Source organism: Cervus elaphus, chromosome 13, assembly GCF_910594005.1.
Source record: "Cervus elaphus chromosome 13, mCerEla1.1, whole genome shotgun sequence".
Classification (NCBI taxonomy): domain Eukaryota; kingdom Metazoa; phylum Chordata; class Mammalia; order Artiodactyla; family Cervidae; genus Cervus; species Cervus elaphus.
Genome location: NC_057827.1, coordinates 28887716 through 28915512, shown reverse-complemented (window position 1 = coordinate 28915512; position 27797 = coordinate 28887716). Strand labels below are relative to the sequence as shown.

At 46.3% G+C, this 27797-nt stretch overlaps 1 protein-coding gene and 1 long non-coding RNA gene across 2 annotated transcripts; one reads left to right on the top strand and one right to left on the bottom strand.

Moving 5' to 3' along the window:
* Window positions 1-6451: 6451 nt before the first annotated feature.
* TMED3 (transmembrane p24 trafficking protein 3) lies at window positions 6452-17310 on the bottom strand. The gene is made up of 3 exons (XM_043922264.1): window positions 16992-17310; window positions 14575-14823; window positions 6452-7292 (listed from the first exon to the last, which is right to left on the bottom strand). The coding sequence occupies exons 1-3, from the start codon at window positions 17160-17162 to the stop codon at window positions 7056-7058; spliced, it is 657 nt and encodes a 218-aa protein (XP_043778199.1). The 5' UTR covers window positions 17163-17310; the 3' UTR covers window positions 6452-7055.
* Window positions 10878-25654, top strand: LOC122706796. The gene is made up of 4 exons (XR_006344467.1): window positions 10878-10889; window positions 11060-11066; window positions 22818-22821; window positions 25520-25654. It is a non-coding gene; the product is annotated as an uncharacterized LOC122706796 (long non-coding RNA).
* The last annotated feature ends 2143 nt before the right edge of the window (window positions 25655-27797 follow it).

The following is a 27797-nucleotide window of genomic DNA, read 5'->3' as shown; positions in this document are numbered from 1 at the left end:
GCAACCCTTGCAGCTCAATTCCAGAAAAATAAATGACCCAATCAAAAAATGGGCCAAAGAACTAAACAGACATTTCTCCAAAGAAGACATACAGATGGCTAACAAACACATGAAAAGATGCTCAACATCACTCATTATCAGAGAAATGCAAATCAAAACCACAATGAGGTACCACTACACACCAGTCAGAATGGCTGCTATCCAAAAGTCTACAAACAATAAATAAATGCTGGAGAGGGTGTGTAGAAAAGGGAACCCTCTTACACTGTTGGTGGGAATGCAAACTAGTACAGCCACTATGGAGAACAGTGTGGAGATTCCTTAAAAAACTGGAAATAGAACTGCCATATGACCCAGCAATCCCACTCCTGGGCATACACACCGAGGAAGCCAGATCTGAAAGAGACACATGTACCCCAATGTTCATCGCAGCACTGTTTATAATAGCCAGGACATGGAAGCAACCTAGATGCCCATCAGCAGACGAATGGATAAGAAAGCTGTGGTACATATACACAATGGAATATTACTCAGCCATTAAAAAGAATACATTTGAATCAGTTCTAATGAGATGGATGAAACTGGAGCCCATTATACAGAGAGAAGTAAGCCAGAAAGATAAACACCAATATAGTATATTAATGCATATATATGGAATATAAAAAGATGGTAACAATAACCCTATATGCAGGACAGAAAAAGAGACACAGATGTAAAGAACAGACTTTTGGACTCTCTGGGAGAAGGCGAGAGTGGGATGATCTGAGAGAATAGCATTGAAACATGTATATTATCAAGTGTCAAACAGATCACCAGCCCAGGTTGGATGCGTGAGACAAGTGCTCAGGGCTGGTGCACTGGGAAGACCCAGAGGGATGGGATGGGGAGGGAGGTGGGAGGGGGGATCAGGATGGGGAATACGTGTAAATCCATGGCTGATTCATGTCAATGTATAGCAAAAACCACTACAATATTGTAAAGTAATTAGCCTCCAACTAATAAAAATAAATGAAAAAAAATAAAAATATTGTGCCACTTCAAAAAATAAATAAATAAACTAAGGGGTTTCATGCATGCAGAAACAGTGGTCAAAATGGGGAGGGGGATGCCTGACCTGGGCAGGCATGATTAAGCAGGTTTGTAGGGGCTGGGCAATTACAAAAATCAGGACAAGGGTGAGTGAGATAAAATTCAGTTCCTAGTATTGCAAATCCCCACTTTTTGAGACTACATGACCTATGTAATCTAGACTTTGCAAGGGGCAAGCTGAGTTACAGATGCAGAAGGAGAAGGAAGTTATGTAAAATTTTAACTTTTCCTCTTCACTGGGGAGATCTCCTGGAGGAGGAAATGGCAACCCACTCCAGTATTCTTGCCTGGAGAATCCTATGGACTGAGGAGCCCAACAGGCTACAGTCCATGGGGTCGCAAAGAGTTGTGCTGGGGTCCAGCTCAAGCGGGTCCAGGAGTTCCCAAGGGATGAGTGGCGTCATCAAGGAAGGACACACACAGAAGGTTGTGTGGAAGAAAAGGTTCTTTATTTTTAGGACAGCTCAGTTTTTATAGAATTGTTTTTCTTGCCTCCCCCTTACCATCACCCCACGTTACATCAGATGTTGGTTTCATAGTCCCGTCAACATTTTCCCTCATATCTTTCCCAATGACTTCATCTGGAACAATCCCGATTACAGAGTTTTTTCCTTGAATGTCCCATACATAGTCTTCTTGCCTCAATGGCCTAACATTTTCACTCTGACAAAAACAATGTTCCATAGATTCCAGATATAGTATGAATTCTTTTGACAATAAAACAATACATGGGAAGGGTTATGAAAAACATGTTTGACATTTCTGAGAATAGTACCATGTGAAAACCCTGATATTTTTCTTTACCTAAGACCACAAAATCTCAGTCTACAATATTTAACTATGAAGCAACAAAAACACCTCTATTAATATTGAGGTACTGGCAGTGTGGCTGGTTAATATAAATCTTCTACTGAAATCCTATGTTACACATTTTCTAATTCTACAAAAATATGTGTAATGTTCTATGTTTATTAAGGGAATGGAAACAGTGGACAAATAGCAGCACTGAAATAGCAACAATGAAAACCCTCTCAACCAAGGAGCAAGTAAACTGAAGCAGTACATCTACTTCTGAATCTAAATGTCTTTACTCTTTTCTAATCTGGAATATCTTAATCTACTAAGCAAGCAGCTAATCTATACCTGTGGCCTTTTCCTTATTTCTGCCCATAGCCATACCCTCAGCTTGGGCACAGATTGTTGGGCTCGGTGACAATGGTCATGTCCTGGGCAGGAGCAATCATGAGCATTTCTATACCGTGGAAAACTACACTGACCAAATCCATGGCTACATACCACACTTTCATATCTATTTGTCCAAAGAGGAGGATCTGTGAGATATCTAAATAAACCTTTCATTCCTCGTTGCTCATAAGGCTCTCAGTGACCTGGAGGCATGGTGGGTCTAGGCTTTGGGGGATAATTCCTGATAGGCTTGGGCTATTCCAGGGAGGCCTGATTACTACATACTACATTTCCAAGATTTAGTAGAAAGCACAAGAACAGTAAGACAGAAAGAGAAAGGGGACAAACTGGGTTCCTCTCACGTCTTGTGACCTTGTCCCAGCCTGGGCGCGACCCGGCAGCTCCCGAAGGAGTTGGATACAACTGAGTAACTAACACTTTCTCTTTTAGAGTATATTTACTATGTTACTTAAAACGGAGCTCTGGGACAACCTAGAGAGGTGGGATGGGGTGGGAGGTGGGAGGGAGGTTCAAGAGAGAGGGGACATATCTATACCTATGGCTGATTCATGTTGATATATGGCAGAAACCATCACAATATTGTAATTATCCTCTAATTAAAAATAAATAAATTTTTTAAAAAATAAAAAAGTATAATCAGAAGAAAAATGTGTAAAAAAAAATTTGGCTCCACATGATCCAACAATTTTGCTTCAAACAATAGTTTGGATGGTGGTCAAGGGGTCGTGTTTCTTCTTTGTTCATCTTGGGAGTCTGGTTGTTTCTGCCTGGGTATGCATGTTCTGTTGGGGTCTGCGATGTTTTATGAGCAAGTGCTAAAGACCAGGCTCTGGTTGGTGTCTCCCTAGAGAAGTTAGGGAGGTGTCGGGGGAAGGATATTCCCCAGGAAGGAGTATCACAATGAGTAACCCTCATTATCTGATACTGGGTTGGCCAAAAAGTTTTTTGAGTTTTCAAAACATCTTACGGAAAAACCCAAATGAATTTTTGGCCAACCCAATACTTGGCAGCTTGTTCATTGTTCACTTTATTTTATTGATTTATTTTAAATTTATTTTTGGCTGTACTGGGTCTTTGTTGCTGAATTCGAGCTTTCAGCATTACGGCGAATGGGGGCAGCTACTCTCTAGTTGTGGTGCATGGGTGTTTCACGGTGGTGGCTTCTCCTGTTGTGGAGCATGGGCTTAGTTGTCCCACAGCACAGGGATCTTCCTGGACCAGAGACAGAACCTGTGTCCTCTGCATTGGCAGGCAGATTCTTAACCACTGGACCTGCAGGGAAGCCCTCAATGTTCACTTTAAACTCTCAGAAAGAACAGTCTGGGGATGAAAACAGCCTTAGTTTCTAATCCATCACCCCTTAGGGAGGGGTAGTCTCCCCTTAGGGAGAGGAGGACAAAGAAGAGGAGATGCCCTAGGGCAGCTGGTCAACCACCACTCCACATCCTGAGGTAGGGCCTCCGATCTGCCCAGATTGTGTCCTACACAAGGCACCTGTGGCCTGGCTGCTGCCACTGAAATCATGTTAAAAGGTGGGTGCGGAGCATGGGACCCTCAAGGCAAAATGCAGGAGAGGTGGGCACAGAGCATCAGGGAGCTTCTAAGAGGAACCAGTCACATTATATTGGTTAATCCAGGTAGTGGAACATAAGGATGTGTTATACTGTTTATCACTATACTCCAAACATGGGGAAAGTCCCTGGTGGTTCAGTGGTAAAGAATCCACCTGTCAGTGCAGGAGACCCAGGATCCCTGGGTTGGGAAGATCTCCTGGAGGAAGAATACTCAAGTATTCTTGCCTGGAGAATTCCATGGACAGAGGAGCCTAGCAGCCTACAGTCCATAGAGTCACAGAGAGTCAAACATGACTGAGCAACAACACAACAACGAATACTCCAAACATACTTCATTAAAAATCTCTTATCTATACTTGGTACTTAACTTTAAGAGAGAAGAAATACCATCAAAACTCTATGAACAGGTATAAGTAGGATTTATCTTTCAATCAAGCTAAGTAAGGGTTACAGAGTTTCTTTCTAGGGGGACTGTTTATTTTGTCCCCTACATGGCACTAGTAACACTTAAAACATCTTAGGATTTCAGATTTGTGGGGCTTTTTGTTTTTTTTTTAGGAAAGACATATCTGCCCTCAAGACCTACTATTTAGATATTTGATCAGTATGCATTTGCTTTTTACTAATGGGAAAGGCTGTTCACCTAACAACTAACACATATTAAGAGCTTAGCATCTATCAGGCGTTATTCTACACACTAGGAATACAGCAGTAAACAAAGGCCCTGCCTTCATGGAGTCTCCATCTTTATGAGGTAAGCATGACAATAAGCAGACAAGGAAACATATCTGTGGGTGGCGATACATGACATACAGAGAAGTAAAGCCAAGACAGACATGGACGGCCAGGGCCAGGTGAGACGATGCCACGTTAAATAAAGTCATTAGGGGAGACCTCACATCTAACATGACACTGGTCAGGAGGAGCTCATGCAGGTAACAGGGAGTGTTCTTACATAGGATACAGCCTGTGCAAAGGTCCTGGGGTAGGGGCATGGCCTGGTGTGATGGGAATAGCAAGCCAGGAGGACATGAAAGCAGAGAGTGGGTGGCATAGGGTAGGGGCTTCCCAGGGCCAGAGGCTGAGGCACCAGGTGCCTCAGGACTTCACCACCACGGTGGGGACTTAGCCGTGAACTAAGAGCAACATGCGCAACATGGGGAAGGTTCTGACCAGAAGGATCTGACTTACAGTTTAAGGAGACCACTGTGGCTGCTGTGGACATGACCTTGAGACAGCCACTCAGTACTGTTCTTTTCCTGTTCTGAGCCCCTATATTTAAATGAAATGATGGCTCAGTCATTCAGAGTAACCACTAGAGTCTGAGACCACGAAGTCACCAGCTCCCTACTTCACTGTTTTCATTCAGCTGAGAGGAGAGTAACTTACTGCCCCCTCCACAAATGTCCACACAGACCCATCTCTGAAGCATCCCTTGCTCTGTCACACTCCAATTATTTATATGCATGCCAGTGATCCCTACTAAGCTGTGAGCTTCTTTAGGGACACAACGAGTGGATATATGTATATGTACAACTGATTCACTTTGCTGCTTAGGAGAAATGAACACAACGTTGTCAAGCAATTATACACGAATAAAAAATTAATTTAAAAAAATGACCTTAGAGCCTGTTACACAGAGTGAAGTCAGAAAGAGAAAAACAAGTATTATATATTAACACATATATGTGGAATCTAGAAAAATGGTACAGGTGAACCTGTTTGCAGGGCAGGAATAGAGAAGCAGACTTAGAGAACAGACTTGTGGACACAGCGGGGAAAGGAGAGGATGGGACAAACTGGGAGAGTAGCACTGATACATCGGAGAAGGCAATGGCACCCCACTCCAGTACTCTTGCCTGGAAAATCCCATAGACGGAGGAGCCTGGTAGGCTGCAGTCCATGGGGTCGCGAAGAGTCGGACATGACTGAGTGACTTCACTTTCACTTTTCACTTTTATGCATTGGAGAAGGAAATGGCAACCCACTCCAGTGTTCTTGCCTGGAGAATCCCAGGGCTGGGGTCACACAGAGTCGGACACGACCGAAGTGACTTAGCAGTAGCAGTAGCAGTAGCACTGATACATAGACCCTGCCATGGGTAAAACAGGGAGCTGATGGGAAGCTGCTGTCTAGCTCAAGGAGCTCAGTTCGGTGCTCTGTGATCACCTAGAAGGGTGGGATGGGGTGGAAGGAAGGTCCAAGAAGGTCGGGATATATGTACACTTTACAGCTGACTCACGTTGTTGTACAGCAGAAACCAATACAACATTGTAAAACAATTATCCTCTAATTAAAAATAATAAAATATTACACCTAAAAAAGACCCCAATGCTGGGAAAAGACTCTGGTGCTGGGAAAGACTGAGCGCAAAAGGAGAAGGGTGCAGCAGAGGATGAGATGTTTGGATGGCATCACTGACTCAATGGACATGAGTTTGAGCAAACTCCAGGAGATAGCAGGGGACAGAGCACCCTGGCAGGCTACAGTTCATGGGGTCACAAAGAGCCGGAGACGACGTAATAACTGAACAACACCTAAGAAAATTAATTTAAAAAAAAAGAAAGAAAGACGCAAGTCTCTATGGTGCTCACACTCAGATTTTATTAGCCGGAGTCCCACCTCCGAGGAGATACATAGCCAGCCAAGGCACCCAGCTACCATCCTGTTCTTGCTTCCAGGGCCGATTCCAGGGCTCCCCTGGGGTGGGGTTTCTGCAAAGCCGCTTCAGGGCCTGGTTTCCACAGGTACAGAGAGCTCAAGGGAAGGAAGCCCAAACTCAGGGCCCAGTCTTCTCCACAGGGGAGAGGACACAGAAGCCAAATGGGCTGTGAGTCATGGAGCAAAGAGAGAGAGCCCTGAGCTGTGCCTTGGAGAACGGGGCACTTGGGGTTTCTCCTACTGGCCAGGCCACTGGATGGTGGCCTGCCTGCCCCCCACAGTAGCCAGTCCCTGCCTGGTCAGACCCTTTCTGCATTCACTGTTGCACATATAAGGCAGCTCGATGCCTCCTGCTAACTGGGCTCTATGAGCTCCAGCTGCTGGAGGACAAGGACCAAGCATCTGATTAGAAGGTGAGGTGACAGGGCATCCACCCTGGGGTACACTCACCAGCCCGCAGGAGCCTGAGGCCCGAGGGGGCTGCTCTGTCCCGGGTGCAAGGGGCTTGGGAGCAGAGCACCCCAACTAGGAGTGGACCATCCTGCCGATAGGCCGTTTCTCTGTAAAGAAGCTTTTTAGCAGCAGCACCTGGCTGAAGCTGACCACAAACAGGGCGATGGTCTCGCCGATGGACCAGTAAGAGACTCGGCTGTTGAGGTCTTCTGCGCGGGCCCGGTCCTGGGCCTCCCGGAGCCGGTAATGCTTCTGGGAGTCGATCACCGTCTTCAGAGCCTCGTGGATGGTCACACAAGCGGACTCCATCTGGGCGGGAAGAGAAAAGCGGTCGTTGCTGACCTTTAGAAAAGAAGACTGGAAGCTGGCACACACAAAGCAAACTTTGTCATCAACATCCTAGGTACTACTGAGTGCTAACGATGTGTCTGCGCCAAGGGTCTGACACGGTTTTATTCATAATAAGCCTAACTGAGGTTCAGAAAGGTCAAGTAACTTGTCCAGAGTCACAGAGCTAGGAGATGGCAGAAGTGTGAAAGTGTTAGTCGCATCTCCGTCGTGTCTGACTCTGTGACCCATGGACTGTAGCCCTCCAGGCTTCTCTGTCCATGGGATTCTCCAGGCAAGAATACTGGAATGGGTTGCCATTTTCTTCTCCTGGTGATCTTCCGATCCCAGGGATCAAACCTGGGTCTTCCACATTGTAGGCAAATTCTTTACCATCTGAGCCACCAGGGAAGCCAGATATAAACTCAACTGTCAGGGCTGCTCCCAATGCAGAGGACCTGGGCTGAATACCTGGTCGGGGAACTAGGTACCACATGTCACAACTAAGATCTGGCACAGGCAAAAAAATAAATAAATAACATTTAAACTCAGCTGTCCAAGTCCTGAGACTATGCTTTCAACCACTGCCCTGTGTTCTTCTTTTTTTCCTACACTCTTATTTAATACTTATCATATCCCTGACAGACCGGGATCATTACCCCCAGTGCTAAGGAGGGCTGACTGACTGCTTACTGAATATATTAATGAGGAAATTGAGGCTCAGAGAGGCTACGTGACTTGCCCAAGGTCACACAGCAAATTAATGGCAGGGCATGACATAAATTCCATCTGCACTAGACTCCGAATCTACCCTGGTGACTCAGATGGTAAAGAATCTGCCTGCAATGCAGAAGACTCGGGTTCAATTCCTGGGTCAGGAAGATCCCCTGGAGGAGGGAATGGCTACTCATTCCAGTATTCTTGCCTTGGACAGAGGAGCCTGGGGGGCTACAGGCCATGGGGTCACAAAAAAGTCAGACGTGATTGAGAGACTGACACCTTCACTTTATTTCTGAATCTACTGCTCATTCTATTACAAAACTGCTGCCTACACTTCTAGGCATACATACAAATAAATGAAAACATACATTTCTCATGTACATAGACCTACACACACATAAAAATGAGGGCAAAGACACAGACATGTGTGTCCGTCAGCACATACAAATGCATACACTCACATGTAACATGTGTTACTTCACAACTTCCTTTACTTGCTAAACTACTATGTGCAGCTGGCAGAATTTTGACTATCTCCCCACCACCACTACCAAGGTCCCTGCTCTAACCCCAGGAAGCTGTGAATACAATGAGCTGTGACTATGACAATTATATGTCACAGCTGAGACTGTCCAGGGGGCCTGAGAGCCCCTCAAAACAAGGAGCTTTCTCAAGCTGACAGCTGAAGAAGTCAGAGAGGCTGGACACAAGAGAATGCTGGCTCTGAAGATGGAGAAGGTCACATGCAAGGAGCAGAGAAAGAACTCTAAGAGCAGAGAGCATGACAGCCAGCTGCAAGGAACTCAATTCTGCCAACCACCTGATTGAGTGTGAGATGCCCCGGAGTCTCCAGAGGACAGCCCAAACCCACCAGGATCTTGATTTCAGCCCCAAGAACTTGAGCAAAGCCTCTAGAACTGTGAGATAATAAATGGCTATTATTTTCAGCCATCTGTAGTAATTACTGACTCAGCAATGGAAAACTAAGACATTATGCCTGTGAAAGAACATGTGTCTTTACTCACTAGGAAACCTCTAAAACATCATTTCATTCAAAACCTAGAGAATTCTATATGGACAATGGGTTCATGTACTACAGAAGTCCATAAGCACCCAACAGACAACTGCTTCCCAAACTGGAAAGGTGAACACTTCATAAAGTTCAAGATAAGAAGCTAGAAGCTAGGGCTTTCCCTGGTGGTCCAGTGGCTAAGACTTAGTGCTTACAATGCAGGGAGCCTGGGTTCTATCCCTGGTCAGGGAACTAGATCCCACATGCCAAAACTAAAGATCCTGTTTGCTGTAACTAAGACCCAGCACAGTCAAAGAAATTTTTTTTTTTTTAAAGACGAGTGGATCTGGGAGCCATTTAGAGACTTGTAACAAGTCTCTAACAAGTAACAAGTAACAAGTCTCTAAAAATCAGTGGGATGAAATCAGTGGGATGGACAGAGATACACATATATATGTGTATACTTGCATATGAATGGCCATGTGTATATGCATGCATATGCACGTGTACATATAAGCACACGCACGTTCAATATGTATAAATCCACGTTTTGCTTTTTAAATACAAGGGAAGGGCTCCTTGGCTTTCCAGGCAAGAATTCCATCCTGTGTTTACTTCCATCACACACTCATTCAGAAACCCAAGGTGTACATTTCACTCACTTGAACTGGGTGCTCCTAGGACCCCTGGGCCCTGGCCTGAGCATTCAGCAGTACAGACTGATACCTCCAGCCTCCTCCCAGAGTCACTGGAGAAGGAGTGAGGTTGGGGTTGGCAGGGAGGAAGAGAGACAGAGGAGGACACAGAAATCACAGGTGCAGACATCCCAGGCAGAGGACATGTCACATGTGCCGTGGAAGGCATAGTTTCAGAGGCTTGGCTCGCATGTCACCGGCCAGAACAGCACCACGAGTCTCTGAAGAGGGCCTGAGGCCTTACAGGAACAACCTCAGACCTTTACAGGAACAACCTCAGACCCGATCAGTGATGGGAAGGAGGTCAGTCCTCAGACGTAACAGAGCAAGAGGTGGTGTTCTACAGTCTTCCTGGCGTCTGGAACCAGCAGGCCCCCAGAGACCGAGAGCAACATGACACCAAGATCCACAGACACTGGGAGCAGTCCCTTACCGGAGGAACATCCCTCCTCCCCTTCCTCAGGGACCTGCCGTTGCTGTTTGCCTAAGACACCAATTCCGCTTGTTCCCACAAAGTTTCAGTTAGGCAACCTAGCCAGCTTGCTTCCTGCCCAGCAGGAAGCCAGCAGAGGCCCTTTTGTTGCAAACAGCTCTGTTTGCTCAGGGCCAGGGGTCCCCAGCTCTCCCAGAGTGTGACTTTCACCTTGCTGAGACCTCCAGCCCTGCTAGTTTCCAGTGTCCCGAAGCCTCACGGGGATGGTGGGCACTACTCCATCCCAACAAGTGGTCTCTGGAGACACTCTGACCAATCCTTCCGCCCCAAGGACCATCCCTTTCCTGCATCCCATGCCCACTCCCATCCTATCTCCACCACCTGCTGGTGCCCAGGTCTTCATTTAACTATCAGGAAATTCACTCAGCCTCACCTCTTCAGGGCCTCCACAGATAAAAGGAAGTTCCTACATATGATCCTTCAAGTTGCAAACTTTCAAAGATGCAAATGTGCATGCCATCAACGTCTGGCATGACAGTGCAGCTTACCCTCCGTCTCCTATTGCTGATGACCCTTCAGCTCTACTATCTCCCACCTTCACTCCCTCCTCCAGACAGTAACTCTTCTTGCCTGGCCTCTTCTTGATGCCAGACCCTGTGTACCAGCTGTTGTACTGTACTCCTGTACTTTTCAAGGTACTGTACTATAAGATTAAAAATGTTTCCATGTATTTTCTGTGTTTGTTTTTTATGTATCATTTGTGTGAACAGTATTATAAACATATATAGATGATTGTGTTAGTTGGATACCTAGACCAACTTTGTTGGACTTAGGAACAAACTGGACTTATGAATGCACTCTCAGAACAAAACTTGTTCATATATAGGAGACTTACTGTACTTGGTTCTTCAAATTCTTGAAGAACTCAAAGGCAGTGTCATGTGAGTTGGCCTCAGAGTAGAGTCAGGGAAACTTTCCCTCGACCACCACCGAGGCAGCCCTGGACCTTGGACCTCTGTCAGAAGCCTCCAGTCTCCCCTAGGACCTGCCCAGACTCTCGGGATGCTGGGGGCGCTTCAAGTTTGGCCTCCCTCAGCAGAAATCCTGGCCCGCGCCTCTGTTAGAAGCCTGGTCGTTCTGGAACTCAGGGTGAAGACAGTTCCTCCTGCCTGGGACTTGGTCACTCTGGGTCCTGTTCTTGCCCCGAGGCTGATACTAGTGCCAGAGCACATGGCCTCTGGCTCAGTGCTGACCTGGACGAAGCCTCAGGGGAAGATATGACAGCTGCAGGCAGAGAGGGGATCTGTGCTGAGCAAAGTTAAGATCAGGGCCCAAGAGGAAAGCAATGCCCTGAATACCTGCATCTGCTGTTCTTGCCACCTGGAAGGCCTTCCGTCCTCCCATGCCAGACATGCTCCTGGGCAAGCACTCACACTGTCACTTGTCAGCTAAGACTCTCCCTGCGAAGACTTCCCCAAACCTCCTGGAAGAGACCATTGGTCCCTTCCCTGAGAACCCTCACCCTTAAATCACAGCTCTGGGACTTCCCTTGTGGCTTAGTGGTAAAGAAGCTGCCTGCCAATGCAGGAGATGCGGGTTCAATCCCTGGTCTGGGAAGATCCCACACGCCACGGGGCAAACTAAGCCTGTGTGCCACAACTATTGAGCCTGTGCTCTAGAGCCTGGGAGCTGCAACTACCGAAGCCCACTTGCCCTACAGCCCATGCTCTGCAACAAGAGAAGCCATTGCATTGAGAAGCTTGTGTACCGCAACCAGAGTAGCCTCCTGCTCGCTGCAACTAGAGAAAAGACCGAGCTGCAATTAAGACACAGCACAACCAAAAAGAAATAAATAAACACAATTATTAAAAAGAAAAAACACAGCTCTGATCACAGCATCCTCCGGACACAAGTGCAGATGGAGCACATGCCCAGCATTGGCAAGTGAGCATTGTAGGAGGCAGACACAGAGAGAACCCTGCTCGATCAGGGAGAGGGGCCAGAGGTACAGAAGTAGAAGGAAATGTCTCTTCTGCGTCTGGGCAGAAGGAAGGATGAGGTCCCCAGATGCAGAAGCAGCAAGTGCAATCTCTCCTGCAACAAAACGCAACTCTGAGGCTCCAGGAAAGAATGTCTCTACTGCCCTAACCCACATAGCCTATTCTCTACTGACTAAAGGGCCATACAGTCAAAGCTATGGTGCTTCCAGTAGTGATGTTCAGATGTGAGAGTTGGATCATAAAGAAGGCTGAGCACCAAAGAACTGATGCTTTCGAATTGTGGTGCTGGAGAAGATTCTTGAGAGTTCCTAGGACAGTGTGTGCTCAGTCAATCCTAAAGGAAATCAACCGTGAATATTCATTGGAAGGACTGATGCTAAAGTTGAAGCTCCAATCCTTTGGCCACCTGATGCAAAGAGCCAACTCACAGGAAAAGATCCTGATGCTGGGAAAGACTGAGGGCAGGAGAAGGGGGAGACAGACGATGAGATGGTTGGATGCATCACTGAGTCAATGGACATGAGTTTGAGCAAACTCTGGGAGATGGTGAGGGACAGGGAAGACTAGCATATGCAGTCTATGAGGTTGCAAAGAGTCAGACACAATTGAGCAACTGAACAACTGCACTAATCCACAAAGCCTTTTCTCTACTGGTTTCTTTTCCACTGTTTCAAGACGCAAATCTCTCAGCTCAGGTGGCGACGGTGATGAAGAATCCATCTGCCAATGCAGTTGAAGGAGGAGACGTGGGTTTGATCCTGGGTTAGAAAGATTCCCTGGAGGAGGAATTGGCAACCTGCTCCAGTATTCTTGCCTGGAGAATCCCATGGACAGATCCTGGTGGGCTACAGTCCATGTGGAGGCAAAGAGTCGGACATGACTGAGCAACTGAACATACACACAGCTCCTGGAAACTTACAAAATCTTCAGAACAGAAGCTATTTCATCAACGACCAACAGAACTCTTCAGAGGACAGGTTGTGAAAGCTCTTACACATAAAGACACACCCTGGGCTGGACTGTCTATCAGCACTCATGTTGCCAAGTTCAAATGCAATGAGGTCCAGCAGAACTCTCCATGCATGGGCACCAGCCACGTGGGACTACTGAGCACTAGACAGATGTGTTGCTACAGAGCAAACAAGGAAGTGAATTTTAATTTAACATTAATGTCAATAGCCCTAAGCAGACAGTGTTTACTGACTGCACAGTGCAGTACTAACCTCCAGCTGCTCAGAGAATAAACCCATCATCAAAGCCACAGAGGAACGGAGCCTGTGGTCACTTTGGAGGGCAGCCCAGAAGGTGACCTGGTCTCATCACAGACTTGGATGCTCTGGCTTTGGTTTTGGCACAGGTGCGGCCACAGATGGTCATTCTTGTCTTGGGGACTTTCCTGGGTCCTGCCACTCAGTCGCTCGACTGAGCTCCAATTCTGTGCCACACTCCATGCACCGGGGCACTGAGGGCCCAGGGGTAAATAACACAAGAGTTCCAGCCTGAGTCTGGGTATGGGAGGGAGGAGCTTGAACAGCAGAAGAGACTGATAGAGGAGGCTGAGGTTGAATTATAGTTAACCGTGAGCGCCACGGGTGACACAGATGACTATCTGTCCTCCAAAAGTGTCACCATTTCTCTGTCAGGATGTGGAGCTGTCACTAGGGGTCAACTGCCTAACAGGACTGTATATGCCAGCCTTCCTTCCATCCATCCAGACTGTCCACATGACTATTTCTCAACAATGAGATATGAGCAGGGGTAATGGTGTCACTTCTGAGCCAGGGCTTTTAAGAAGCAGGTGGGGCTTTCTCATTCTCCCCATTTTTTGGTGGCAAGAAACACAGGACTCTGAAGCCCTAAGGGACAGTGGAAAGATGACCAGAAAGGAGCCTGGCTTCCTAAGTCACTCCATGGAGAAGAGTCCTCCACTCCCACCCCCACTCTCCAGATTATTGTTTGAGTGAGAATCAAAATTTCCATTGTGTTAAGCCATTGATATTTGGGATTTACTTGTGATAGCAGCTTGTGTTACCTTAACTGATACACCATACAAAGCAGGACTTTGTCTTTCTGGCACAGATGTATTGAAAGAGCAGAGAGGCACGTACTGTGTGTGCTTTGAGAGCAGTGCTGCATCAGACTAAATGGGAACGTGGGAATACCAGAAGAAAGTACTGCAGGGACATCGTTAAAGAATGGAGAGGAAGACCAGAAGGAGAACATAAGGTCTTCTAGGACTGGATGTGAACACAGGGCAGAGCGAATACTGCGACTTCAGACTGGGAGGTGGGTGGCTGGTGACTGCTCATCAGCCAAGACCAGGACAGACAAGGAGGAACAGGCTGGGGGTGGGGGGCGGGAAGAGGGGGTTCATCTCAGACTCTTGGGGCTGATGTCCACTCACCTGGGTGAGAGCTGTGACTCTGTTCCCCATGTCTGGGAGAATGGGGGGCTCGTCGCCCACTTGAAAGTCAAAGTAGACGGTTTTGTGAGAGAAGGTGGAAAACTCATTACTGAAGCAAAACTGATACACGCCCTTGACCTCGGCCTTGTGCGTGAAGCTGTCATACTGTTTCTTGGTTTCACTGTAGATGATGTTCCCCAGGGGGTCTTTCATAAAGCAGTCGACATCGTAGTGGCCTCCAGTGATGACCTGACAACCATAAAAGAGATCCACAGGCCGTTTTTTATCAGGGGGCAACCACCACTTACCATATGCCAACCGGGCATGGTGATTGATGTCATGAACATTGTTTTCATTTAGTCTTCACAACCTTCTAAAGCAGGTGCCATGACACTCCCCAATTCACAGAGGATGAGTCTGAGGCTGAGAGAGCTGAAGTGAACTGTTCATGTCACACAGTGTGAAAGCAACAGGGTTAAGACTTGGATCCATGTCTGACTGACTCCAAAAGTTTTGCTCTGCAAGAGTGCAAAGAGCCATGGGATTTCCCCAGTGGTTCAGTGGTTAAGATTTTGCCTTCCTGGATACATGATATATATATAGCTGAGTCCCTGAGTTCACCTGAAACTACCACAACATTGTTAATTGGCTATACTCTAATACAAAATAAAAAGTTTTTTTAAAAAAGACTTTGCTTTCCAATGCAGGGAGTGCAGGTTCAATCCCTGTGAAGAAGCTAAGATACCACATGCCTAACAGCCAAACAACCAAAACACAAAACAGAAGCAACATTGTAACAAATTCAACAGACTTTAAAAATGGTCCACATCAAAAAAAAAAAAAAATCTTAAAAGAAAAAAAGGGTGCAAAGAGCTTAATCCCCCCCACTTTACAGAAGAGGAAACTGAGGCTCTGGAGGTTTATATTATTGCAGATGAAATGCAAGAGAAAGGTGAATACAGATTGAAGCCTTCACAGAATCAGTGACTACCAGGGGAGTCACTGGTTCAAACTCTTTCACCATAGGGAAGATAAGATCTGCTAAGAGCAGAATCACAGGGATGGCCAAAGATTAGAACTAAGGTCCATCAAAGAACACGGTCAAAGGCCTCCAACTGCTTCCAGACATTAATATTTCCTTTCCTTCCATTAAAAAATGGAAGAATTTGCTTTGTGATCAGTGAGATTCCTAATGCTGGACATGTATAGACTTATGCTGAACCCATAACAGGGGTTTCTGACCTAGCACAGACCTGATGACCTCTCAGGCCCCTCCAGCCTCACAACAATCTTTCTGTTTTCAAATACTTATTTATGTATTTATTTCTTGGGCTGCATCGTGTCTTCATTGCATCCCACAGGATCTTTCGTTGTGGCACACAGGATTAGTTGCTCTGCAGCATGTAGGATCTTACTTTCCTGACCAGGGTTTGAACCCATGTCCCCTACACTGCAAGGCAGATTCTTAACCACTGGACCACCAGTGAAGTCCCACAAGGATCATTTTTTTTTTTTGACGACTGTATCGGGGTGACCCCTGTTTATCCAGCTGCAGTTTGCACACTGTCCACAAATGTGAAAGTAACCAGATGAATGATTCAGAGGCCAGGACACATGATGCTGTCCCCATGCACAGCCTCTTTTAGTGGTTTTGGTCAGAGAGGGCCCATCAAACTGCCTACCCTCCCTTTTGCTGCCCGTGCCACCTCCCCTCTGTAATGCCTGCCAGTATGTGTCCATGATCAGATGCCTGTCTGGATATCTGGGTAGGACTGCCTAAACTCAGATCTGCAGCTCTCTCACTCAAGAACTACCTGCTCCCTACCGCGCCCCCCACCCCACCACACCACACCCCAACTGCGAGCCATGAGAACTCTCACAGCAGCCAAAAGTGCAGGAACTTGGAGCTTTTCTGAGCCATATGGCAGCAGCCACAACACCACTCCTTGTAAACACTGCCAGGCTCAAAGCCTGCGCGGACTCCTTTCCAAAGCACCCTCGCTCCCCCTAACTATGACTTCAAACGCTGGAGAGAGACGAAAAAACAAAACCACGAACCCATTTCCTCTCGCTGCCATTTTTCAATACAGGCGGGGACAAAGCTGTCCAAAAAACGTTGGGACAGAGAGCCTGGTGCCAGAGATGGCGTTCTGTAGAGTCAACGCGCTCTCAGGTCATTCAGGGCAACTCCGCAGGAAGCCAGAGTAGCCCCGGGCATCCCCATCCTGGGCATGCACCTGCGGTGCTACCTCCCTGGCTAGTCGGCCCGTCTCGGGTGGGCTCTGACTTCCTTGTCTCTGGTTATTCCCGTCCCATTCTGCAGCCTCTTTGGCTAATTCCAGCCACTACAGCCGGGGGCGCACTAGTGACCACTGAAGACCTGGAAGCGGGAGAGAGAGGCGGCGCCTAGGGCTCACCTGGTAGTCTAGGGAGAACTTCACGCCCTGATCCACCTCCTCGTGGAAGCACTGCCTGGCGTTGTCCGGCAGCTCGAAGGTGAGCTCGGCGCCCCGCGGCCGCTCCGCGTGGAGCAGCAGCAGTAGCAGCAGCGGCAGCGCGGAGGCTGAGCGCGGGACCACGCCACCCATGATGCTCCCGGTCCAGGCCGGCGGGCCGCGGCTCGGGCGTGCGCTCCGCGCGGGCGGGGCGGCAGCTGCTGGGACCCAGAGAAGGTGCAGCACAGACGTGGCGCGACCCGGCGCCGCGCTTCCGGGAGAAAGGGCCCGCGCGGTTCAGAGCGCAGCCGCGCGCTCGGGGGTGGGCCCGGGACTCCGGCCAGGGAGTACCGCTGCGCCTGCGCGCTGGCTGGGCTGGCGAAGGGGACGCTCCCCCTTCGCTGCCCCGCCCCGCTTTCCTGCTGGAGCGTCTCCGCGAAGGGGAGGCGGGGTCCCCACCGCCAGCGCGCAGCACCCCAAAGCGCCCCCTACATGCATCCCCAACAGGGGTGTTTCTGCACCTCTGGGTTCCGCAGGGTTGAGTGTTTCCCGGAGTCGGCCCAGGTCCACGCAGTCCATACTGTCTGGCTGCAGGAGCACGAAGGTTTTACAGGGTACATTCTGTTTTTGACTGGTAGACTTAAATTGAAGAAAGTAGGGAAAACCACTAGACCATTCAGGTATGACCTAAATCAAATCCCTTATGTCTATACAGTGGAAGTGAGAAATAGATTTAAGGGACTAGATCTGACAGAGTGCCTGATGAACTATGGACGGAGGTTCGTGACATTGTACAGGAGACAGGGATCAAGACCATCCCCATGGAAAAGAAATGCCAAAAGGCAAAATGGTTGTCTGAGGAGGCCTTACAAATAGTTGTGAAGAGAAGAGAAAAGCAAAGGAGAAAAGGAAAGATATTCCCATTTGAATGGAGAGTTCCAAAGAATAGCAAGGAAAGATAAGAAAGCCTTCCTCAGCGATCCATGCAAAGAAATACGGGAAAACAACAGAATGGGAAAGACTAGAGATCTCTTCAAGAAAATTAAAGATATCAAGGGAACATTTCATGCAAAGATGGGTTTGATAAAGGACAGAAATGGTATGGACCTAACAGAAGCAGAAGATATTAAGAAGAAGTGGCAGGAATACACAGAATAACTGTACAAAAAAGATCTTCATGACCCAGATAATCACGATGGTGTGATCACTCACCTAGAGCCAGACATCCTGGAATGTGAAGTCAAGTGGGCCTTAGAAACCATCACTACGAACAAAGCTAGTGGAGGTGATGGAATTCCTGTTGAGCTATTTCAAATCCTGAAAGATGATGCTGTGAAAGTGCTGCACTCAGTATGCCAGCAAATTTGGAAAACTCAGCAGTGGCCACAGGACTGGAAAAGGTCAGTTTTCATTCCAATCCCAAAGAGTCAATCCCGAAGAATGCTCAAACTACCTTACAATTGCACTTATCTCACACGCTAGTAAAGTTATGGTCAAAATTCTCCAAGCCAGACTTCAGCAATATATGAACTGTGAACTTCAGATGTTCAAGCTGGTATTAGAAAAGGCAGAGGAACCAGATATCAAATTGCCAACATCCTCTGGATCATCAAAAAAGCAAGAGAGTTCCAGAAAAATATCTATTTCTGCTTTGCTGACTATGCCAAAGCCTTTGACTGTGTGAATCATAATAAACTGTGGAAAATTCTGAAAGAGATGGGCATACCAGACCACCTGCTGCCTCTTGAGAAATCTATATGCAGGTCAGGAAGCAACAGTTAGGACTGGACATGGAACAACAGACTGGTTCCAAATAGGAAAAGGAGTATGTCAAGGCTGTATATTGTCACCCTGCTTATTTAACTTATATGCAGAGTACATCATGAGAAACGCTGGGCTGGAGGAAGCACAAGCTGGAATCAAGATTGCTGGGAGAAATATCAATAACCTCAGATATGCAGATAACACCACCCTTATGTCAGAAAATGAAGAGGAACTAAAAAGCCTCTTGATGAACGTGAAAGAGGAGAGTGAAAAGTTTGCTTAAAGCTCAACATTCAGAAAACTAAGATCATGGCATCTGGTCCCATCACTTCATGGGAAATAGATGGGGAAACAGTGGAAACAGTGTCAGACTTTATTTTTGGGGGCTCCAAAATCACTGCAGATGGTGATTGCAGCCATGACATTAAAAGATGCTTACTCCTTGGAAGAAAAGTTATGACCAACCTAGATAGCATATTAAAAAGCAGAGACGTTACTTTGTCAGCAAAGGTCCCTCTAGTCAAGGCTATGGTTTTTCCAGTAGTCATGTATGGATGTGAGAGTTGGACTATAAAGAAAGCTGAGTGCCAAAGAATTGATGCTTTTGAACTGTGGTGTTGGAGAAGACTCTTGAGAGTCCCTTGGACTGCAAGAAGATCCAACCAGTCCATCCTAAAGGAAATCAATCCAGAGTGTTCATTGGAAGGACTGATGTTGAAGCTGAAACTCCAATATTTTGACCACCTGATGCAAAGAGGTAACTCACTGGAAAAGACCCTGATGCTGGGAGGGATTGGGGGCAGGAGGGGAAGGGAACGACGGAGGATGAGATGGTTAGATGGCATCACTGACTCAACAGACATGAGTTTGTGTAGGCTCCAGGAGTTGGTGATGGACAGGGAGGCCTGGCATGCTGCGATTCATGAGGTCACAAAGAGTCAGACATGACTCAGTGACTGAACTGAACTGAACTGGAGAAAGTCTCCTGGTCCACAAATGAGTGTGCCCAAACTTGCTATAACGCAGTAGTTAGGAAGGCTAGATGAAAGAAGAGATGGAAACTCTGAGAACCCAATTAACACCCCTCTTTTTCAGTCCCACCCCCTTCCCAAGGTGAAAAAGGGTGCCATGGGGCAGGAGATGGATGATGAAAGTAGAAACCCCACAATTACATCTACTCCGGGGAAAACCGACAGGTGTGCTCATACTCAAAGCTTCGTGAAGCTTTGTGAGGATGGAAATACAAGTCTCTCGCTCAGGGGTTTCAGGTTTACTTTGGTTGTCAGGATAAGTGGAAGGTTCTTCTGGGACAAAACAATCATTGTTTTCTTTCCTTTTGACTTCTCAAAAGTTCTGGAAGCAGGTAAATTAATTTACTGCCTTATCTATTACCATTGACCTGAGACGCTATTTTGTATAAACATCACTATAGCGTTTTATAGTATACTCAGTCTAATCAGGTAAGACAAAGAGAAAACCCACTGATTTTAGTTTCACTACAAAGTAAAGAGGACTTCCCAGGTGGCTCCGTGGTAAAGAATCCACCTGGAATGCAGAAGACTCAGATTTGATCCGTGGGTCAGGAACATTCCCCAGAGGAAGCCATGTCAACCCATTCCAGCATTCTTGCCTAGAGAATCCCATGGACAGAGGTCCTGGCAGGCTACAGTCCATAGGGCCAAAAAGAGTTGGACAAGACTAAAGCAACTGAGCACGCACTCAGTAAAGAATTTTTTTCAGAATATTGTTGGTTGACCTGTATCTTGCTTTTAGCAAAGACTTTTACTGACCATATAGGTCTCCATGTAGATAAGACCAACTGTCCTGTCACTGTGTTGCAGGAAGGGGGGACCCCTTTCAGGGCCCGAAACTGGGCTCTTGTCTAACACTCGGAAATGAATTATCCAAGGAGACACATGTGCTGACAAAGCAAGAGATTTTATTGGAAAGGGCACCCGGGTGGAGAGCAGGAGGGTGAGGGAACCCAGGAGAACTGCTCTGCCACGTGGCTCGCAGTCTCGGGTTTTATGGTGATGGGATTAGTTTCTGGGTGGTCTTTGGCCAATCATTCTAATTCAGTCTTTCCTGGTGGCGCATGCATCGCTCAGCCAAGATGGATGCTAGCGAGAGGGATTCTGGGAAGTGGACAGACACGCGGTGTCTCCTTTTGACCTTTCCCGAACTCTTCTGGTTGGTGGTGGCTTATTGGTTCTGTGTTCCTTATCAGCATCTCCTGTCATAAAACAACTCATGCAAATGGTTACTATGGTGCCTGGCCAGGGTGGGCGGTTTCAATCAGTGTGCTTCCCCTAACAACTGTACATATTTGGACTTCCCTGGTGGCTCGGACAGTAAAGAATCTGCCTGCAGTGATGGAGACATGGGTTCGATCCTTGGGTTGGGACGATCCCCTGGAGAAGAGAATGGCTACCCACTCCAGTATTATTACCTGGGAAATTCCCATGGACAGAGGAGCCTGGTAGGCTACAGTGCATGAGGTCGCAAAGAGTCAGACATGACTAAGTGACTAACACTACTTTTTAAGATGCTAACATATCAATATGTGAAAGCAGTCTGTTGACTGAAACAATGTGCATGCATGATGTAATTGTTAATATTTACTGGCTCTGTACTGGACTTGGCAAGGTGTATAGTGTGCTTTGAGGCTCCTTCCATGGCCCTGTCCTGTTAAACATTATTTTTTAGTAACTGGTAGAAAACATTGACGTACTAATCACCAAATCTAGAGGCACCAAGTGGAGAAACATATGACAAATATAAGACAAAGATTACCTTGGCCAGCTCAAAGTATTCAGCCAAGACTAACAAAAAGAAATCTCACCAGGTTAAATGTTAAATCCTAAATTAATTCCCAAAGAACACCTGCATAATCTCAGGGGTAAGAAACTTTGCTTGGCAGTAGATCAAGTCAGAGTCTGTGAAGACAGATAATCAACAGATAGCTGAATATAAGACAATGGAAACAGAGGAACTAAAAAAGAATCCCTGACTTGGGCTGGGTGACTAAAAGAACAGCATTGTTTTAGCACCTATTGTGTGGAAGTTACTATTACTGAAAGGAACTGCCTGTGCTGTAACAGGCAATGATCAGATCATAGCTATTGTTCTAAGAGGGACATTAATAAAATAGGGAGTATAGGAAGTAATTAGGAGGGAAGCGGTATAATAAATTGCTGGGAAGGCTTCTCAAATGAGGTAAAATCAAAAGAAACAGGATTTAACCTGGAAGAGTAGAAAGTAAGAAGGAAGAGAGTATTAGCTTTAAAAGTTTGCATGATAGTGGTCCAGTGGTTAAGATTCCACGCTTCAGGAGGCATGGGTTCGATCCGCTGGTCAGGGAACTAAGATCCCATATACTGCATTGTTCGTTTAGTCACTGAGTTGCGTCCAACTCTTTTTTGATCCTATGGACTGTAGCCCACCAGGCTTCTCTGTCCATGGGATTTCCTAGCAAGAGTACTGAAGTGAGTTGCCATTTCCTCCTCCAGGGGATCTTCCCAATCCAGAGATTGAACCCACATCTCCTACATTGGCAGGTGAGTTCTTTCCCACTGAGACACTGAGGAAGCCCCCTGTAGGCTTGATGATTTCCTAGATGATATGGCAGGCTCAGGGCAGCCTCCCAAGAGAGCCAAGTCAGAGACAACTTGGCCCTTCTCCCTCTGCCATCCCCACCCACCCCCACTACATCCCAGAATTTGCCCAGTATCACTTTTAACACATTCTGTTGATCAAAGCAAGTCCCAGGGCCAGCCCAGATTCAAGGTGAAGAAATGGACTCTGGAGACTTAAAAAGAATATTCACAACCTAAAAGTTGAGAGGTGTGTTTTATTTGGTGGGAATTTTTAGGACTTCAAGCCTGGAGGCAGCGTCACAAGAAATTCTGAGAGAACAGCTCCAAGGAGACCGGGGGCGGGGGGGGGGGGGGGGGGGGGCAGCCAGGTTATACAGAAGTTTTGCAACATAGGGCAGGTAATCAGAACATCAAAGGAAAGAAAGATCAGATATTCCAAGGTAAGGAGTTTAGTGCTTTTTTATGTATGGGAAGATCAGGAATCTGGACTCACTGAAATCATTCCTTTGATGTGTACCCTAGCTATCTAGAGCCAGTATTCTGTGTTTTCTCATCCTGAGCTTCCTCGGGGTTCATCATGGGGCATGGCTGCAGTCTAATGGCTGCTATATGGCAGATATTCTCTCCTTCTTGAGTCCCCTCAGGGCTGACCAGCTCACCATTGGTGGTGGCTGCATTGGCTAGTGACTATGGCATCCTTGTTTGCCAATACAGCAGGAAATGTTCCATTTCTCAACTCCATCTGTCTCTGGATTGGAGGAGCTGCAGAGTCACATTCAAAGGAGGAGCATACTAGGTTGGCAGGAATCTGTGGTCATGACACAATCTACCATAGTACTCAAATTCACTCAGCTTGTTAATGGCTAAGCCAGCAATTGAAACTAGGTCTGCCTGATTCTAAAGGCCACTTGCTTTTCAAGACACACACACACACACAACTCTACCCATTCCTTGGGATACATCTGTCCTGCATGTTGCATCTGCCATAACTTGGGCAAACCATGAATCTGACATTGAGGTATATTTCAACTCAACATAAGAAATGACTTCCTGACAACTAGAGCTTTCCATAAATTGATGAGTAGAGATAATGGATTTTTTTTCATTGCTTAAAATATTAAAGCAGAGACTGTATAAATACCCTAGGATGTTGTAGGGAAGATTCATGAACTGAGTGATGGAGTATAATGGCTGAGGACCTCCAAGCCTCTTTCAGTCTTTGTGTTCCATGATGTGTGGTAGAAGGTTCCAAAATAGGATAACTTGGAAAACAAAAGCAAAACTATTACCTGTCCACTTTCGCAGCTGACTTCTCTAAAGGCCTCTTAAAACAGTAAGTTAAAAATGAGAATCTTAATAGATTCAGAAAAAGCATGATAAAGTGCAGAGTCCATTCATGATTAAAAAAAAAAAAAAGAGCCCTGGTATCTCAGCTGGTAAAGAATCCACCTGCAATGCAGGAGACCCCGATTTGATTCCTGGGTCGGGAAGGAAGTTTCCCTGGAGAAGGGATAGCCTACCCACTCCAGTATTCTTGGGCTTCCCTGGTGGCTCAGATGGTGAAGAATCCACCTGCAATGCAGGAGACCTGGGTTCAATCCCTGGGTTGGGAAAGTCCCCTGGAGGAGGGCATGGCAACCCACTCCAGAATTCTTGCCTGGAGAATCCCCATGGACAGATGAACCTGGCAGGCTATAGTCCATGGGGTCACAAAGAGTCAAACACAACTGAGTGACTAAGGACAGCACAGCAGATCAAAAATAATTGATAAATTCCTTAATGTCATAAAATGTCTATTAAAAAATGAGAGCCCACCTCATGGTTAACAAGTAAACATTAAAATCTTTCCCTTTGAAACTGGCAATAAAACATAAACTATCACCACTGCTATTCAATATTGTTCCAGAAATTCTTGGCAGTAAACTAAGGCAAGATAAGGAAATAAAAGAATCAGAATAGGAAATATGAAAGTCAGAATATGAGGGGCACCTGAGGGAATGTTACCATTGTGACTCTTTGTTGAATTGCACACTTGTATTCTGTATGTGTATTTTATTTCAGAATTTAAAAGGTTTTAAAAGTGTCCTATAAAGACATAGGCTTTATAAAGTGAATCCATCTGTGCCCTGAAGCAGGTTTTTTATTTTATTTTATTTTTAATTGGAGGATAGTTGCTTTACAATGTTGTATTGCTTTCTGCTGTACATTGAAGTCAATCAGCCATAAGTATATGCATGTCCCCTCCCTCTTGAACCTTCCTCCCACCTTCCACCCCATCCCACCCCTCCAGATTGTCACAGAGCATCAGGTTAGGCTCCCTGTTTTATATAGCAACTTCTCACTAATTATCTGTTTTACACATGGTGGTTTATATATTTCAATGCTACTCTCAACTCATCCCATCCTCTCCTTCCCCGCTGTGTCCACAGGTCTGTTCCCTATGTCTGAGGCAGGATTTTTTATTTGTTCCATGCCACAGGAGCACACTCCACAACTTGCTCTTAGGATTTTGGAAGAAAATCAGTTTTTATCCATGCCTCATATGTGTAACTGATGGTGAGGAAAGAAAGCAATGTAGTCACTGTGGACTGACTGAGGCAAATAGAAAGTTTGCAAACCACATGCGCTGCCATGGAGCTGTGACCATACCAGGCTTTCCCCAGACAAACCAGAGAAAGTGACACATACTGCCCTCCATGGGAGGCCAGCCTGCCTCCCATCACAGCACCCAGAGGGCCAGCTATTCCCCTCTTTCTGCTTGTAGGTCCCAAGACATATGGGCATGTGACCCAGGCTCTGCCAACCAGACAGTCTTGCATCCGATCTTGAGGGGGTGTCTAAAGGCATGAGGATGTCAAAGGTTATTGATGGCAGTGGTAGGATGGAGACTCCTGGGGAGTGAGAACTAGTGCCCAGGAGCAGAAGTTCACCCTAAGAGGAAGCTTACCATGGCGTGATTTTGGCAGTGCATTTAGCCACTTAGCCTTTCTTAAGTCTTAACCCCTTCTGTGAGTCAATTTCCATTCTTCTCATTGTTTCTATAGAGTTTGAGATTTTAAAACTGAAGTGGAATGGGACTGGATTTTTCATTACCTTTGGGCAGCTAGAAAGCTATAGGCTTTGACTAAAAGGTCAAGATAGAATAGGAAGGGGACTTTCCTGATGGTCCTGTGGTTAAGAATCTGCCTGCCAATGCAGGGGACATGGGTTCAATCCCTGGTTAGGGAAGATGCCACATGCCATGGGGTAACTAAGCCCGTTCACCACAAATACTGAACCTGCGCTCTAGAGCCGGGGAGCCACAACTGGTGAGCCCACATGCTGCAACTAAATGAAGTTTAGTTTAACTGCACAACAATTTAGTTTAGTTGCACAACAATAAAAGCCACTGCAATGAGAAGCCCACACTCTTGCCACAGCTAGAGAAAGCCAGCAAATAACAGAAAAGACCTAGTGCAGTCAAAAATAAATAATCTTTTTATAAAAAAGAGAAATGGGAAAGGGAAATTCCACAAAGTACTTATGAAGGCAACGCTTAGAGTAAAATAGTCTCTGTATGATTATCAATAGACCACTCTGAAGTTATGTGCTGTGGAAACATAGAATCAGGAGAATGCTTTGAAATAGGTTTTGTCAAATTTCTTTGTGTTTATAGTGCAGAAGAGACACATACACTGATCCCACTCCCAGCTAGTTTTCCTCACTTAATATCATGGCCCTACCCAATGACAAGATGAATGGGAAGATATGTCCCCCATGTGTCCAGAAGAAGAGGAGGACTGAATATAGGTGAGTACTATTCATAGCAGTTGTATTACAGTCAATAATAATAATAAAAAGCACAAGAAAGACAGTTTCTAGTTAAGATCATTTGAACTTAAGTTCACCCTGAAGACAACAACTTTAAATGTTTTCTAGAAAGCATCAAAGAACTGACAAGATTGGAAAGAATTATCAAGGGACAACAATCCATTGGAGAGGGAAGTGATCCCAAATGCTGCTTTTCCCATGAGGGCCTTTGCCAGTTCTGAAAATGTTTAATTTGAATGTTTACAGTCACACAGGGAGAGTGGACTGAAAACAGAGCCTGAAGGAGGGTGTTGGGGGAACATGATGTCACTTTCTAGTTCAGAAACTGCAGGGTATTACCCACACCAACCACATGCAATTGGCTTCATGGAAATATCACAGTCCCTCTTGGTCCTGATTATCCCAGTGGGTCCTGAGCATCACCTCTGTTCTAGTCTCCATTTGGAACCCACGTGCTCTGACAGTCATTTCCCATTCAGACTTCGCTTGTGTTGTTCATATGCCTGGGAGGCTCTGCCAGCTCCGTTTAGGGACCCTGCTGCTCACACCATCCCCAAAACATCTACCGTCTTATGATGAGTCCATGTGGCTGAGCCACAAGTTGCCCAGCTATTTGGTCAGACGTCGTTCCAGGTATTTCTGTAACAGGTGTTTGGATGAAATTAACGCTGAGGTTGCTGCAGTTTGAATAGAGCCAGTTGCCCTCCAGAATGTGAGTTGACCTCGTTGAGTTGGTCAAAGGCCTAAACAGACCAAATGGCTGACCTTCCTCTGCACGAGAGGCATTTTCCATCAGACGGCTTTAGGACGTGAATTGGAACATCAGCTCTGCTGTTTGTCCTGCTGGCCCACCCTGCAGATTTTGGACTTGACCCAAGCTTTCACAATTCAATCCCTTATAATAAACCTTTAGATAGACAGAGAGACAGTTCATATATATACTTCATGTATATCATATATGGGCCTCCCATGTGGCACAGTGGTAAAGAATCTGCCTGCCAATGCAGGAGACACTGGAGAATCCCTGGATCAGGAAGATCCCCTGAAGAAGGAAATGGCAACTCCAGTATTCTTGCCTGGGGAATCCCATAGACAGAGGAGCCTGGCGGGTTCGCAAATTCACGGAGTCCAAGGGGCTGCAAAGAGTCCGACATGACTGAGCACACGCACACACATCATATATGTCCTATTTATTCCATACCTATGTACTATATATAGTATATATAATTCCATGTGTGTGTGTGTATAATATCCTGTTGGTTCTCCTTCTCTGGAGAACCCGACTAATCACTCCTCTTACAGTCTGTGTTGTCTTACTGTCTCACTTTATATAGTCATTCTTTAATTCTCCTGTATCAGGGGAGCTCCTTATGGGACTTGGCTAAAAACTGAGGTATAATTGATACATGACAACCCGCATCTGTTTAAAGTGTACAGTTTGATGAGTTTTCACATGTACATGCCTGTGAAATCATCGACATAATCACGACAGTGAATCCACCTCCCGCATAGTTTCCTCCTTCCCTTTGTGATCCCTCCCTCTATGCCTCCCCAACCTTCCCATTCATTCCCATAAGCACTGATTTGCTTTCTATCTCTACATTTATTAGCATATTCT

Coding starts and splice junctions, on each gene's coding strand:
- TMED3 (XM_043922264.1), bottom strand. CDS start 17,162: ATGGGTGGCGTGGTCCCGCGCTCAGCCTCCGCGCTGCCGCTGCTGCTA. Junction 14,824..16,991: donor AGTTCTCCCTAGACTACCAG/GTGAGCCCTAGG, acceptor TATGGTTGTCAG/GTCATCACTGGAGGCCACTA. Junction 7,293..14,574: donor GAGTCACAGCTCTCACCCAG/GTGAGTGGACAT, acceptor CTTCCCGCCCAG/ATGGAGTCCGCTTGTGTGAC.